Source organism: Carettochelys insculpta, chromosome 10 (assembly GCF_033958435.1).
Source record: "Carettochelys insculpta isolate YL-2023 chromosome 10, ASM3395843v1, whole genome shotgun sequence".
Taxonomy (NCBI): domain Eukaryota; kingdom Metazoa; phylum Chordata; order Testudines; family Carettochelyidae; genus Carettochelys; species Carettochelys insculpta.
In genome coordinates this window covers 37,399,288-37,414,639 of record NC_134146.1, presented here as the reverse complement: position 1 = coordinate 37,414,639, position 15,352 = coordinate 37,399,288, and the positions used below count along the sequence as shown (strand labels likewise).

Below are 15,352 nucleotides of genomic sequence, written 5' to 3'. Positions count from 1 at the left end.
CCTCGCTGTAATAGAATTTATGCGTGCCCCTACGAACTCTATGTCCTGTGCGGGGTCTGTCTTTGATTTTGTCAGATTGATAAGCAGGCCGAGCGAAGAGAACGTGCCTGCTGTGACACATATTATGCGTAGTACCTCCTCCTTTGAGGCCCCTTTGAGTAGGCAGTCATTCAGATACTGGAATATAAATACCCCCTGTCTGTGCAGGTAGGCTGACACCACTGCCAAGGTCTTGGTGAAGACTCTGGGGGCTGAGGAGAGCCCAAACGGTAGGACCTTGTAAGTCAAGGGCTGCGAACCAATCTCCATCGTCTAGTGCCGTAAGGATGGAGGCGTTTGTGATCATCCGAAAACGTTGCTTGCGCAGGTACCGGTGAGGCCTCGAAAATCTAAGATGGACCTCCCCGTGAGGAAGTACCTCGAGTAGAACCCTCTCCCTTGCAGTTGCTCCGGCACTCTTTCCACTGCCCCTACGAGCATGAGATGGTCTACCTCCTGCTTGAGCCTCGCTACATGGGAGGTCTCCTGGAGGTGGGGCCCCGGGTGGAGGTCATGGCGGTGGGAGCAACTGGGAGGGGATGGCGTACCCCGTGGCTATGATCTCCAGCACCCATGTGTCTGTGGTGATCCTTTGCCACTGGTTATAAAATGGTCGGATGATGGCCTTGAGCACTGGTTTTGTGCCCTCTGGAAGCGAGTCCATGAGGGAGGTCAACCTAATGTGGTTGTTGAAATTATGGTTCGCTAGATGCGCTGCGTAATTTGCCATTGGCAACAGTAGCGTGGAGGAGGAGTAGACCTTTCTGCCCAACAGCTCTAGCTTTTTGGCATGTTTGTTTATTCCCCCACGTTGCGACGACTCCACCACCAAAGAATTTGGTTGTGGGTGGCTGAACAGGAACTCCATGCCCTTCGTGGGCACGAAGTATTTATTTATTTATTTATTTTCGCTCTTTTGTGGACAGGCGGAATAGTCGCAGGAGTCTGCCATATCATAGTGGCAGACTCCAAGATTGCGTCATCAGCGGTATTGCTATTTTGGAGGAGGCCGGAGGTCTCAGATTTTTGAGGAGCTTATGGTGTTGCTCTTGCACCTTTGCTGTCTGGAAGCCTTGCGTGAAGGCCACCCTCGTAAAACAGCTCTTGGAACTGTTTGAGATCGTCCGGAGGATGGACGCCCCCCGGGGCCGTAGCCTCATCCGGGGAGGAAAGCGAGGAACCGCTGGGGTACGTCTTTCTGGACCCTTCCGGTTCCTGCTGATGATGGTACACCCTCTCACTAGAGGTGTGCGAGGAAAAATCTCGGGGTTCCATAACCAGTCCCCCCTGAGATGCTTAAGTCTCTGTCCCCGGTCACAATTGCCCTCGGGGGTACGAGATCGTTCGTAGGGATCTTTCCCTAGTAGATTGCCGATGGTGTCTATGCCCTGCGTGGTAGGGGCGACCACGGCAGTATAAGCACTGGTCTTGGGAAGGTGACCTAGACCACTCCCTTGGTGCATACCCTTTGCGTCTGGGGGAGGGAGACCGTCGAGACCCTGGAGAGGTGGTCCCAGCCAGGGTGAGGCTGGTTGCAGAAATGGAGAAGGGGGCTCCGGGTAGGCCAAGGGGGGGGGGGGACCCCTGCCTTCTAGTTGGAGTCTGCAACATAGCGGAGGGCTGTGAGAAAGCAACTACACAGCCCTGTGCGGAGAGGGGCTGCAATGCCTCCTCTTGTGTGCAGTCTTCCCCCTCCCTTGAGGAGGTAACTCCGCCCCTGACATACAGGGGATCCCGGCCCCGTCCGCACCGAGTTCGGCACACTCGAAGTCGGTGCCGCATGTGCGGTGTCCTTCGGTGCCGGCAGGCTGCGTGCCTGCGCGCTCTGCACCGCCGGTTTTCCGGGGGTCGGTGGTACCGGCGCTTGTTTAGCCGCCGCCCTGCCTACGGTGCGGGGCGGCTGGCTGATTATCGAAGGGTGAGCCGCTTGCACGTGGCTCTCCGTGCCGCCGCCGATCAGCTGTTGCTGCGGCTGGGGGCTGCTCGCTCCTCCCGTCCCGCTCGTTGTTGCTGCCAGCAGGGATCGGGCTGGGGGGCATACAGGGCATTCCGGCGTCCACACCAAGCTCGGCACGCTCAAGGGCGGTGCCGCACGTGCGGTGTCCTCCAGTGCCGGCAGGCTACGTGCCTGCGCGCTCTGCACCGCCGGTTCCCCAGGGGTCGGTGCCGCTGCCCGCGGTGCCGCTGGTACCAGCGCTTGTTTAGCCGCCGCCCTGCCTGCGGTGCGGGGCGGCTGGCTGATTATCGGAGGCTGAGCTGCTTCCACGTGGCTCTCCGTGCCGCCGCCGATCAGCTGTTGCTGCGGCTGGGGGCTGCTCGCTCCTCCCGTCCCGCTCGCTGTTGCTGCCGGCAGGGATCGGGCTGGGGAGCATACAGGGGATTCCGGCCCCGTCCGCACCGAGCTCGGCACGCTCGAGGGCGATGCCGCATGTGCGGTGTCCTCCGGTGCCGGCAGGCTGCGTGCCTGCGCGCTCTGCACCGCCGGTTCCCCGGGGGTCGGTGCCGCTGCCTGCGGTGCCGCCGGTACCGGCATTTGCTTAGCCGCCGCCCTGCCTGCGGTGCTGGGCGGCTGGCTGAGTATTGGAGGCTGAGCCGTTTCCACGTGGCTCTCCGTGCCGCCGCCGATCAGCTGTTGCTGCGGCTGGGGGCTGCTTGCTCCTCCCGTCCCGCTCGCTGTTGCTGCCGGCAGGGATCGGGCTGGAGATACTTTCCTCCGTTTCTGCGCTGATGGAGTGAGGGAGGCAGCTTTCCTTTTAAGGGCCCCGGAGGGTCCCTCCTGCTGCGGCCGCTCCGGCGCTTCTGGCTGGAGGGCCTTATCAAGAAGCAGCATTTTTTTTTTTTTTTTTTTTTTTTTCTCTTGTTTTAAAGCCTGAAGAGGACATTGTTGGTGAGTCTTTGAGTTTTTAAGTGGGTACTTAGCACCTTCTTTGTGCCGTTTTCCCCGTCCGATGGCCTGCCTTAGCAGGAGGGCTGATAGCCCTAGCTCCTGGCCTCCGGCGCTTGTTACTGGGACTGGCTGAGCTGTCCCTCTCCTAGCTTGTTCGTTGTTTATTTGTTTTTTTTTTACAAAATAACAACCGGCTAGCTTATAGTAGCCTAAGTGCCTGAAAAAAACTTTAAGAAAAAACAGATAAAGTCGTTGAATACACTACTTGGCCTTAGCCTAGTTGGATTCCGTCTGCAGCCGACGGCGGTTAAGAGGAACTGGTGGGGACCGGATCGCGCACATGGCCAGGAGCGCGCGGGGGAGCGGCGCGCACCGGCGCATGCGCGGTCCGGCAGAAACTGCTTGGAAGATCCGATCTGCGGCGCCGGGCGAGCCCGACACCTAATGTGGAGCACCCACGGGGACACTCGAAGAAGAACAAACAGTGTACACTTTGCTGGTATGTAAGCAGCAGTGTTAAATTCTGTGGTAATTATGCAATATAACAAAGTGGTATTCTCAAACTACCAGAACTTGCAGAAACCAATTTATAGCTCACAAAAGTCTAAACCAATTTACAGATTATATTTGTTCTTTTATATGAAAATTCAGAGATCAAAATTGATTGGCTTTTGGCAGTTTACCAGTCAGTATTTTTTTTCTGGATATTACCATATTTTCCTCTGGAGTCTTAATATTTTTAAATGAAAGCTAAGTCTTTGAACGAGGTGTGATCAAACCACTGATTACAATACACACAGCCCAAAACAACAGCTCTGCGAAGCAAGAGCTGTCTCCTTTTACTTCAGTTGTGTGAATTCTAAAGTTAACATTAAAATAAAAATTAACTTCCTTGTCAAAGGACATATTATACTAAGACAATGAACTAACATAAACGTATGCAAAGCACACAAGAAAAAGAATCACACTATGAAAACATGAAAAATCTGATGTAAATTGCATCTAGCTTTGGAGCCTTAAGTGGGAAGAGTTTAGTTGGTGATTACAGATTACGATAATTATTACATTTAGCTTTTTCTTCCATTTAGTCCCTAGCCCAGGGGTGAGCAAACTTTTTACACTGGGACCCATTTTTCAGCCCTGCAATTAGCATTCCCCCTGTAACCTGTGGGAGGACCACAGGAAGGGATGTCGGGGGGGCACTCAGGAAGCGGGTAGGATGCTTGGGAAGGAGGTGCTGGGAGGCTCCAGGGGATGCCCTGAAGGGGGAGGGGTACTTGGGGGAGAAGGACCCTAGGAGGGTGCCAAGGAGGGATCCTAGGAGGGTACCTTCCAAGCTAGGAACTTGCTGGCTGCCCCCACCACTTGACTCACAGCCTGTGCAACTTTCTGAATGGCCCAGCAGCATGGGGGGAGGGTGGGGCTTTCCGTTGGTGACAGCAGCGGTGGAAGATGTGCAGGAGAAAGCAGAGGGCTGGTGAGGCAGCAGAAGTCGTGGGGGAGGGGGGAGAGAGAGAGCCAGTTCTACTGCACTCTCCCTTAAAATGTCATGCCCCCCACTTTGCACACCTGTCCCAAGATCAGAATTTTTGTGCAAATATCTAGGGAAGAGAGGGTTTTAAGGCTAACTCAGGAAATAGGATGGAAAGAAATCTTCTGTATTTAAATTAATTTTGTGTTGATTTGAGTTTAACAAAAAAGCAGAGCTGAACTGATGATAACGATGGACATAGATTTCACAGGAAAGACCAGTGTTTCTCAGATTCAGGGTCCTGACCCAAAAGGGGCATCACAAGGATTTTTAAGAGAACTGAGGCATAACCACCCTCACTTCTGTGATAACTTCAGAGCTGGATGTCTAGAGAATGACAACTGTTGACCAGGTGCCTACCTCCAAAGAAGGCACCTGCCAACAACATGAAGAAAAATAGCAATACCATACCATGCTGCCCTTACTTCTGCGCTCAGGACTATTGATGGAGGTAGGGAGGACAACTGTCCCGGGGTCTGGTGTTTTAAAGGCACCCAGAGCTGTGCACAGTTCTGATGGGGGATAGCAGCCAGTACCACTGTCTGCGCAGCACCACCGTCTGAGCAGCACAAGGGCTGATTTCCCTAGGCCGGCCCCTTCTGGGGGTGAAGAGCTGGGCCTCCCTTCCACCTTGCCTTGGGCCATGTGGTGGCAGCTGTCAGCCCCACTGTCTGTGCTGCTGCTTCAGGGCCTGGTGGCCAGAGAGTAGCAGGTGCAGAGACTTGAATGCCAGCTCTGCAGGCAGTGGGGGAGAAATAAAGGTGGCAATGTCATACTATGCTATCATTTATTTTGGGTTCCACAGGGGGTCAAATTTTACCCCATATTATTCCATATATATGTTAAGTAAAATCACTGCTGATAAAAGTTTGCAAACAGCACAATGATTAGTGGAGTGGAAATAATAACATCACTAAACAGATCACTCTATCACTTGGCATTCTAGGCACAGAATAGAATAGAACAACTTGAATTTTAATATAGCCTAATATAAGGTCTTATACCCAGAATAGAAGATTTACTAGGGAGAAGTATCCTGGAAAGCAGTAACTTTAAAAAAAAATTCAAGGCTACTTAATCACAGTCTGTAGGTGCCTACAAACAGGGAGAGGACTGCTATTGGTAGCAGGCTCTTGAATCTAGCAAGCAAAGGGCATAACCGAATGTATTTACCTGCTAATTGAGGTACAGAGTTAACACAGTAAAGTTACTGAAACCCTAGTCTTGGAACTTACTCTCTGTAGGAACAAGGATCTGCCCACACATAACAGCTAGCAGAGTCAGCGCTAATATTTATTCATTCAAAGTAAAGAGTACCATAGTGTCAACAGGACCTATAAACCACTGACGGTGCTAAACTTACTACAGGATTTAAGAGGAACCCAAATTGAGCGAAGGTCCTTGTGTACATGTAGATGCAAACTTCAGATATAAACAAACAAAACTATTTCATACTAAACTAAACAAGCACGAATTCATGCCACTGCAGAGAGCATACACAAAGCCTTGGGCTCTATGTAAACCCTTAACCTCTGCAACTGGTTGAATTTCAGACTCATTTACTGTAAAATTATATTTTCACATACATAACGCCAAGAGTAAATTTGGCATACGAATGTAGCGCATGTGCACAAAATTAGGTGAATTCACCTTTAGCAAGAATATTAGGTAACTATTTTTATAATGGTTGATTCTAGTTAACAAGTGAAATACCCTGTGAAGAAAGAAATTTAAGTACGGAGCCTGAACTGTGTTTAAATATTCAAATTTTTCTATTGATCAAATCTTCTTCTCAATCTTTCAACCACAGATAAACCCAAAACATAGTTTTATTCATTAGTGATTCTTCCCTTTTGTTAATTTTACTTAGTAGGTCAAAAGCCTAAAACATGATTTCACAGTATGTGAGAGGTATATTAAATTTTATTCAAAACAGAGTCAATTATTGTTCAAGTAGGCAGCTACTTTCAGCTCATTTCAAATGATTAAATATGGGATAAATTATGTGAACCTCTAGTGAAATAATATTAGAGAAAGGAAGGAAGTTTCTATTCCGGTTATGGTTTAGACTGCAGCAAGATCTTTAACTACTTGGCATCTGACAGGAAAAATGCAAGGTCTGAATACAGTCCATTATTAAGTTATACTTTAAATATTAAGGTCATTTACTGGTTAAGTTTTTAGCCCCCAAAACTACAAATTATACGCCATTTAGGACCTAAGGATAGTTTTGATTAAAAAATGGATTTTGACAAGTACGCTTTAAGAACTCTATTAAGGTATGCAATGTACATTGAAAAATGCCTCAGTACTAAAAATTCATTAGAAAATGAAGCACCTCCCCGTACCCAGTGGTGATCCTGGTAATTCTTTTGTACCAAGATCGAAAACTCAGTAAAATCCACAAAAAATGGTTTTATAGTTTATATGGGAAATATTAACATAAAGTCATTTAGAAAGACAATATAATGAATGTCAGATTCTTAATATGAACTTGCTCCCACACTATTTATAACAATAGTACTGATTCCACAACTAATGAGTTTAAAGGAACAACAATCTTTCTGGTGATAAAAACAAAGGTTGGCACCTTACCATTTGAAGCTGCTGCTTCTTTTGCAAAATACTATTTAATTTTTCTTGCTGTTTAAGATAAGTTCTCATTACTTCCTCCATGATTCTCCCCTTGTCATCCTCACAACTGACGTCCTTGATAGGAGCTGGGGATGCGGTTTGTGCACAACTGCCTATTTCAACCTGGTTAGATTCTGCAGTGGCTTTGGATGTGACATGTTCAGATTTCCCTCTTTTCGTAGAATTAGGGGACACAGGTGGATCTTTAAAAGATAAAAAGGTAGCAAAACACTTGTAGAAATCTGGTGAAATTCCAGATTGGAAAAAATACAAAGCAACCTATAATATATAATACGCATAAGAATGTAGAAAAAGAATATGTGAAAATTACAAAACTGGCATTTGATCATTACCAAAATAACTCTTACTGAGTCTGGAAAATGAAAGAATATAAAAGCAAGTTTCAAATTTGTCTACTCACCCACACTTTTATGCAGCTGTGTGCTAGTTTTTAAGTCAATTTTTTCCTGCTCTTCAAGAGAAAGCTCTGGATAGGAGGCAGCTTTCTTGTGTTTAACATTACTGAGTTGTTTCTGTGACTGTCCGGGTAAAGATTTAATTACTTCTGAAATCTTGATTGCTGTTTTTGTAGCTTCTTTATGTTGCAGTGTAAGGGATACATTTGGAGCAACCACTTTATCACACATATAAAGGTAATAGCTGAAGGAACAGAATAGCAAAATTAACAAGAAAAACTATAATTTAACAAAAATATCAAAGCAGCAGTATGTTACATTAATATGATTTCAAATATTAAACATTTCTTAAGTATAAAATGTTGCAATAATCCTGTATAATACAGTAAACTCTTTTATAACCTACAGCCCCAGGACTGGGAGGTTGCTAGATATTCAAATGTTCTGGATAACACAGAGGCATACCTAGCACTGAGTAACCTAAAGAAAAACAAGATTAGATAATTAAGAAACACACAAGAGTATGCAGAGTACTTTACTGACCAACATCAGTAGTACTATACACTATAAACTTATACTATATTTGCTATATTTCTTTGTATTTACTTTCACTATACTGTACTTATGGAAAACATAACTAAAATTTACTTCTGGTTAAAATGCTATTATTTAAGAGTTCACTGTACAAGGCATACCCATCTACTGAATGGTTATGCAGTGATTATGTAATCTAAAATCTTGAAACCCAAGTCAAGCGGAGGAATCCAATTTTCAACTGAAGGCTTTTACATGATATACAAATTCCTCATCTGGATACAAAGAACAAAATATAAAAATATAATGGCACTTACACTTACTACTTGACCATTTTAATTTATGAAGTATTAATCTGAGGATTCAAATGTTGGATAGGAACAAGTTTCTTCCTTTGAAAATTGTGTTCACAATCTCTAGATTTTTACAAGACAACTCAAAATACTTTCAACTCTTGCATTTACAGCATGACACTGCAATAAGTTTCTAGAAAAGATTATCAAGGTGAAATCACCAGCTGTGCTCTGAGATTAATCATATTCCTTCCTCAGTTAATTGAGTGGGATGTTAAAAGTGTCACTTCCTCTCTGAAAATTATTTTTCAGAGTCAGATTTATGCACATTGCACTACTGGAATCTCCCAAACTTCTTCATTCAGAAGCTAGATTTTGGAGCTGCAGTTGGCTATGACTGCAGGTTCATGGACTGAGGACTGGCCAAATGCTATATTTCTTATTTTTAAATTTGGTTTTTGTGCCTCAGACCAACCAGAGGTCAGTAAATTTGTTTACATTTAGGATTGCTGAACAGATAGGGTTCTAATAATTCTACTCTCCCCCTGGAAATTATGTTCCGACAAGTTTCTAAACAGGAGACAGAAGGAAAGCCACTGGTCTGCACTGATATTATCTGTTAAATATATGAAAATATGAATCTTCACTAAGCACTAATATATCTCCTGCTATGAAACAGAGAGGGCTTGTCTACACTTGCCCCCCAATTTTGAAAAAGGCATATCGTATCAGGGTGATGGGAAATTTCTAAAGAAGTGCTGCAATGAATATGCAGCACTTCATTAGTCTAATTCTCCCTCGCAGCAACTTCGAAGCGTCAAACTTTGAAGCACCAGCATGCATACAGCTGCGGAACCTTCAAAGTACCCACACTACTTCGAAGTGCCTTTACTCACTAATAATTTTGCTCCAAAATACATTTAGTTGCAGCACTGGTGGTAAAAGTACCAATGGATGAGTCTGAACTTGTTGGAAGTAGTCTGTCTCTTACGCTTAAAGGGCTCCCGAAACAAAATTCAAAAATGGTTTTGAATAGTTCTCACTCCATTATTCAGTTAACCATTTATGTTTTTTTCCAGCAAGAATGAAGATCCAATTCCAGATTACCAAAAAAGCTAAGTCTGCATTTGGTGTACCCTTAATTTTGGAGTAAGTCCCACTGAACTCAGACACTTCCTTTTTTTGAGAAAACAAGTATAGAAGGGAGTTTCCTTGGGAAAGCTGAGTTGTGCTGAAATAAAACAGAGGGCTTGTCTACACTTGCCCCCATCTTCGAAGGGAGCATGGTAATCAGTGTGATGGGAGATTACTAATGAAGTGCTGCAGTGAAAATGCAGCACTTCATTAGTCTAATTCTCCTACGGGGCAACTTCAAAGTGGCAAACTTTGAAGTGCCAGCATGTGTATGGCCGTGGGCACTTTGAAGTGCTGGTATGCATGTAGCTGTGGGCACGCTACTTCCAAGGGCCTTTACTCCCTAAAATTTTGGGAAGTAAAGGCACTTTGAAGTTTGACACTTTGAAGTTGCCGTGGGGGAGAATTAACCTAATGAAGTGCTACATATTCGACCCAGCACTTCATTAGCAACCTCCCATCGCCCTGATTACCATGCCCCCTTCAAAGTTGAGGGTAAGTGTAGACCCAGCCAGAATGCTGCTTTGATACTGGAGTTGTGACCATTTGAAAAGAAACAATGCCACACAATATGCTTCTGTTCCCACCCATTTTCCTTACTGTTTCACCTAGTTGCATATTTTAGGGAAAGCATGCAACATAAAAATTCCAAATCCGTCAAGCTCACCCAGAAACAAACGGCGTTTGGTGAGATGATAATGCAAGTTTACACAATAATTAAGCAGTGGTTTTGTATTCTTTTCTTAAATATATAAATGCCTCTCTAGATAAAGGTGAACAGAAGAAACACTGATTTTATTACTAGACCCCAGCAAATCCATGGATATCTGCTTTACATCCTGCATCATTTTTGAAGATCATGATTTGGATGCAGACAAATTTTGTGTCAGTCTATTGTAGAGCTCATAAAAAGCATGTGAGACACTCCTTGGATGATTGTGATTTCAGTGACCAGGATCACCATGATCTGGGACACCAGGTCCCAGAAAGCTTCAAAATTGATGGCTGGTGCTACTCCATCTAGCAACAGGAATGATTCCTTAGGTCAGGGGTGAGCAAAATTTTTACTTCAGGCCCACTTTTTGTCCTTGCAATTATGTCAGGCACCCACAACCTGTGGGACAACCACAGGAATGGATTATGAGTGGGGAGGGTGCCCCAAAAGTGGGGGGGGTTGTTGGAGGAGGACCCCAGGAGGGTATGTGGGAGACTCAAGGGGTACCTTGAAGGAGAGGGGCACTCAAGGGAATGTCTTGAAGTCCACCTTGTAGGCATTGCCCTTGCTGTGCTGTGCCATGTTGATGGGCAGCAGTGGATCCAGGCTGGCGGTGGCCCTGCATTCGCCAGGCAGCAGGCAGCATTCACTCCACACCAGCATGTGTCTCCCAGGTGCCACTGTGACACGGGCTGTGTGGACCAATGCAGCTGCTTTACTGAGCTGGGAACTTGCTGGCTGCCCCTGCTTCCTGGCTCAGGACCCTGCACATTCTGATTAGACCAATGGGTGCTACAGCACTGGGGGTGCCATTCCCATTGGGGTCACCATGCTCCTTTGGCAACAGCAGCATTGGAGGCCATGGGGAGGCAACAAAGGTATGGGGAGACAGTGGAAGCCACAGGAGTTGGGGGCTTAGGTCTAGTTGTTAGCATCTTCTCTGGGTCACAAATGCCCTGTGTGGACTGCGCTAGCAGGTGTAACCTGAACAAAGTGTCTATGGACTTGCGAATCTCTGAGGGGAAGACCAGTGCACAGAGTACCTATCTGAAATGTGGCTGGCTCTCTCACAAGTGGGAAAAGCATAGACTCTGTCCATCCATAATTGGGATAAGGTCATCAAAGGACCAGCAAGGTGTGAACTGCTCAGTCTACCATAAAAAGAGGCAACCACTGCAAAGCACCTCATCTGGTCATAACTGGCAGTGTCCGACAGAAGGGAAGAGCATTGATGTTGGAGTTCTTTTCTTTTGGAAATGTGTGACATGAAAAATTAAAGTTCTTCACCCATTTTTTTTAAGCTCCCAAGAGAGAACCAGTTTGGACACTCCTTAAAATCTGTCTGGCTTCCACAGGGGGTAAGAGGGAACTGAAGAAAGTTCATAGCCACACCATCCTTCATGCTCCTCATTCAAACACAAGGAGGCACAGGGTTCATAAGTGCTCCCCGCAGACACAGCCATTCAAAGGAATCTTATCTCATGATCAGGAGGGACACATGCACCTACAGTGAAATCCACATTGGCACATATACTTTTTCTCACTGCTAAAGGGGAGAAGTGAGTGCCATAGCGAAGAAATCCACTTGATTGGTGAAATGAGGAAACTAAACTAATCAATAGCAGTAGTCTGCATTTTACAAATGTCATTACAATGCTATGGGCTCACCCAGCTTCAGTGCAAAATACAAACTATGGAAAGAGTTGGTCCTGGCTATATGTGAGAGAAAATTATGTTTCAATTATGACATTAATGAGCTGTCTGGCTTTCTGCACACTGAGTTACACAGAGGTTAGAATTTTGCTTCCACCACAAAGCCATTTTTACTCTGAAAGAGACTCAGTATAATTGCACTTTCCAATTCAACAATGGTTAAACACCTCTATTATGCAAAACAAAGTTCCTATTAAGCTATGTATCATTGTTTAATAGCACTAAGCATAACAACATCGCCATCTTACACTAAAAATGTCCAGTAGGCTTAACTTAACCTTGTGCCACACTACAATTTTTCCATCAAATTTCAGTTAACCAGTAAACTTAATTACATTTTAAAAGCTAAAACATTTGAATAATTGAAAAACGATTAGATTAAATATACACATTTCTGGAGAAGACGTTCAGTTACCTGGGATGGACAAATGAATGTGACTCAGTAACAGAGTCTGTTTCCTGCTTTATAACTGGATACCACTGCTGCAATTCTAGACTTTGCTGAGGATCTGCCTGAAGAAAAAAATTAAATCAGTTTGGGGTCCTTTTTACTTATCTTTCAATGTCTAAGAAGTCAGTTGTGCTAAAGAGTTAGTAAAAATGTTATTCAATCATTAATGGTTTTTATACAATAATCCATTTTATATCAAGCTGGGTAGCATGAGGCAAATGGGGAGCAGAGACAGGAGAAAAGAAATATATCAATAATAATGCTAGCTTAAAATTGGCTCGGAGACAACACAAATGGATTATTTTTCAAGTCTCAGTAACTAATAAATCTTATATTGAAATATGGCATGCAAACACAGAATGGGTGTCTACACTGTGAATATATCTGTTAACTATAGAAGTATAACTTCTTGATTAAAAAAGATAGCAGCTGCCTATCTGGTTTGGCAATGCATTGTCTTAACGATATGCAGGTTGCACCTTTGATATCCAGTATTCTCTTATCCTGCAACAACCATGGTCTAGAGAGCTCAGCGGCCCCAGAGCAGCGGCTAGCTGGGAATGGCAGCCCAGCTCCAGGCAGGGAGCCACAGCTGGGGCTGGAGAGTAGCAGTTCAGCAGTCGTAGTGGGACCTGCTGGCAGGGTCAGGGACCAAAAGGGAAGCCACCGCTGCCAGCACTGGGGAGCAATGGCCCTACACCAGCCAGGGAACTGCTGCTAGGGCTGGGGAACTATGGCCCAGCAGCAGCTGGGGAGTGCATCTGGTAAGCTAGGGAGCCCTGACTGGGGAGTGACGCCCCGCTGCAGCAGTCCAGCCCTCCGGCTCAACTGAAGCTGGGCTGAGGGGCCAGTGGCAGCCCACAACAGTGTCCAGGGGCTAGAGCAGCTTGGCTGGCAGCCCAGCTCAGGCCAGCAACAGGGTGCTGGCTGGCCAGAAGTGCAATCAGGCAGTTCAAGCAGCTGACAGCAGGGGACCACCCAAGGTCTGGCAAATTCTCTCTTTCAGGACAGGTCTGGTCCTGAGGGTGCCAGATCGGGAGGGCCAACCAGTATCTTTAAAAATGTACTATATTAGCTATATCTAGAAACCAAGAGGGGAAAAGTAGTAATATAGTCTGCATCGCTGCACCAAGTCTATATACTGAACTGAACAGAACAACTTAAGAATCCATGCAAAGATTTAATTGGCTTTCCAAATTTCTATCAGAAGCATAATATATTTAGAAAATGGTAGTAGAATACAGGATGGTCAATGGCAGCAAGGACTGTGCTGCAATGACGTGTTCATCTCACTTTACACAGTTGTCACATACATTATTACAAAATGAAGTCTACAAACAAAAAAGTAGCAGCAAATTACTCCAATCATACAGAGTATCAGTATCAGAAATCAGTAATCTCAGATTTCTATTTATAGAGGCGCAGATGCAACACAATAATATGACTAAACAGCGTGATCTTGAAATACTGACACACTTTCTATTTCACTAAGGAGTGACATTAAAAGATTTCATTTCACATTTGAAAAGAAACTCATGTTCATTTTGTTTCAAGACTATGTTGCCTACCAAACATTCCTTATCAATTTCTGACAATATTCAATGTTACACTGTGCAAAAAGCAATAATATTACCATAAGAGAGTCACACACACAAGCAACACACATATTAAAGCACGGCAGTGAAATAAATTTGGTGATTCACCTTTCGAAAAATCCTTGCAAACTGGTATGACACACACTTAAGTTTCAACCCCTGAAGAAAAAAACACGCTTGGAGAAAGGGTTGTAACTTGCTGCTTCTCCTTCTCCTGATTTGTTAACTTTCCAGCCATGCTTCAAAGCCTTTTCTTCCCCTCTTTGCTAAGGCCATGGAAGAGGGAATGGGCTGAGACAGGTATATTCAGGGGGTAATAGTTTTGTTCACATTTAAATTGAAATTTTAAAAATAGTAATACCAGCAATCAAACATTCCTAAAACGTACCACTAAAATATCTAGTTATTGAAAAAAACTGAGCTGAACATTCTTTCACAGATATCACTCTTATTAAAAGTAAAGTTTTATGTGGCGCAAACTCTCTTTAAAAAGTGTGCACCCATATCATCTACCAGTATATACAGCTTTAGAGCAGGAACCCTACAAGTTCTCATAACTATGTCCTTAGCTGTTAAGAGAATACCTAAGTAGATAATCATACCTTACATTTTGTCCTATAGACTCAAACTTGAATTCTAACAAACTATGACAAAGAGCATGCTTTGTAGACAATAACCTTCCGATCAGCACCTCCAGTCTGCCAAGTTAAATCTGAGAAACCTAATCTGCATTGCCCCCTACTGATCTCAGAACAGGACACTGTAGACCCCCCAGGAACCAGGTCCCAGAAAGAAATGCTCAAAGCTGGTAAACCTAAAATATGACATTTTACTTATCTGTCTGTCTGTAAAGGCTATATAAAAATGATTTTTTTACATAAAACAAATGTGTCTAGATTATTATCTAACAAACTCAAAACAAATGATGTCATTGCCAAAAACTTGATGAAGTATGCATATAGAATGAAGAAATGTATTTTTTAACTTTTGGTATTATAGTGGAATCTAGGACCTTGGTCAGCGATCTGAAGACCACTGTGATAGGTACTATACAAATAAATTTGATCCTTTTTGTCCCCATAAAACTCACAAGATAAAACATAATATGTTAGTGAAAGACAAGGTGTTATAACTAGCAGAAGCAATAGTGGCTTCAGCTTACAACTTGTTTAGCCATTTTTAGCTGGCACATTAGCAGGGCTAATGAAGCTGATGGGATTTTTTTTTTTTTGGTTTTGTTTAAGTACTATTGCAGAGCTGGGATTCAAGTAGGGATTCAGAAGAAAAGCTGTTGACTCTGCAAATTGTGATTCGGCATTTTTCCCATACTTAATGAGCAGTGTGGAGGCACTAATGGGAAAAGCAAACCATAGGCAGGGTTGGATCCAGGGGCCACTGACCCACAGAAAA

General features: G+C 44.5%; 1 protein-coding gene across 5 annotated transcripts in view; it reads right to left on the bottom strand.

The window, feature by feature from the left end:
* SKIL (SKI like proto-oncogene) overlaps positions 1 to 15,352 on the bottom strand; it is a 35,219-nt gene that overhangs the window by 12,542 nt on the left and 7,325 nt on the right. For all 5 annotated transcript variants that reach the window (XM_075004245.1, XM_075004243.1, XM_075004244.1 and 2 more), the window contains 3 exons: positions 12,312 to 12,409; positions 7,513 to 7,751; positions 7,053 to 7,294 (listed from right to left, as the gene is read on the bottom strand). In XM_075004245.1, the coding sequence (XP_074860346.1) occupies positions 7,053 to 7,294; positions 7,513 to 7,751; positions 12,312 to 12,409 (579 nt within the window). The remainder of the gene's footprint in view (positions 1 to 7,052; positions 7,295 to 7,512; positions 7,752 to 12,311; positions 12,410 to 15,352) is intronic.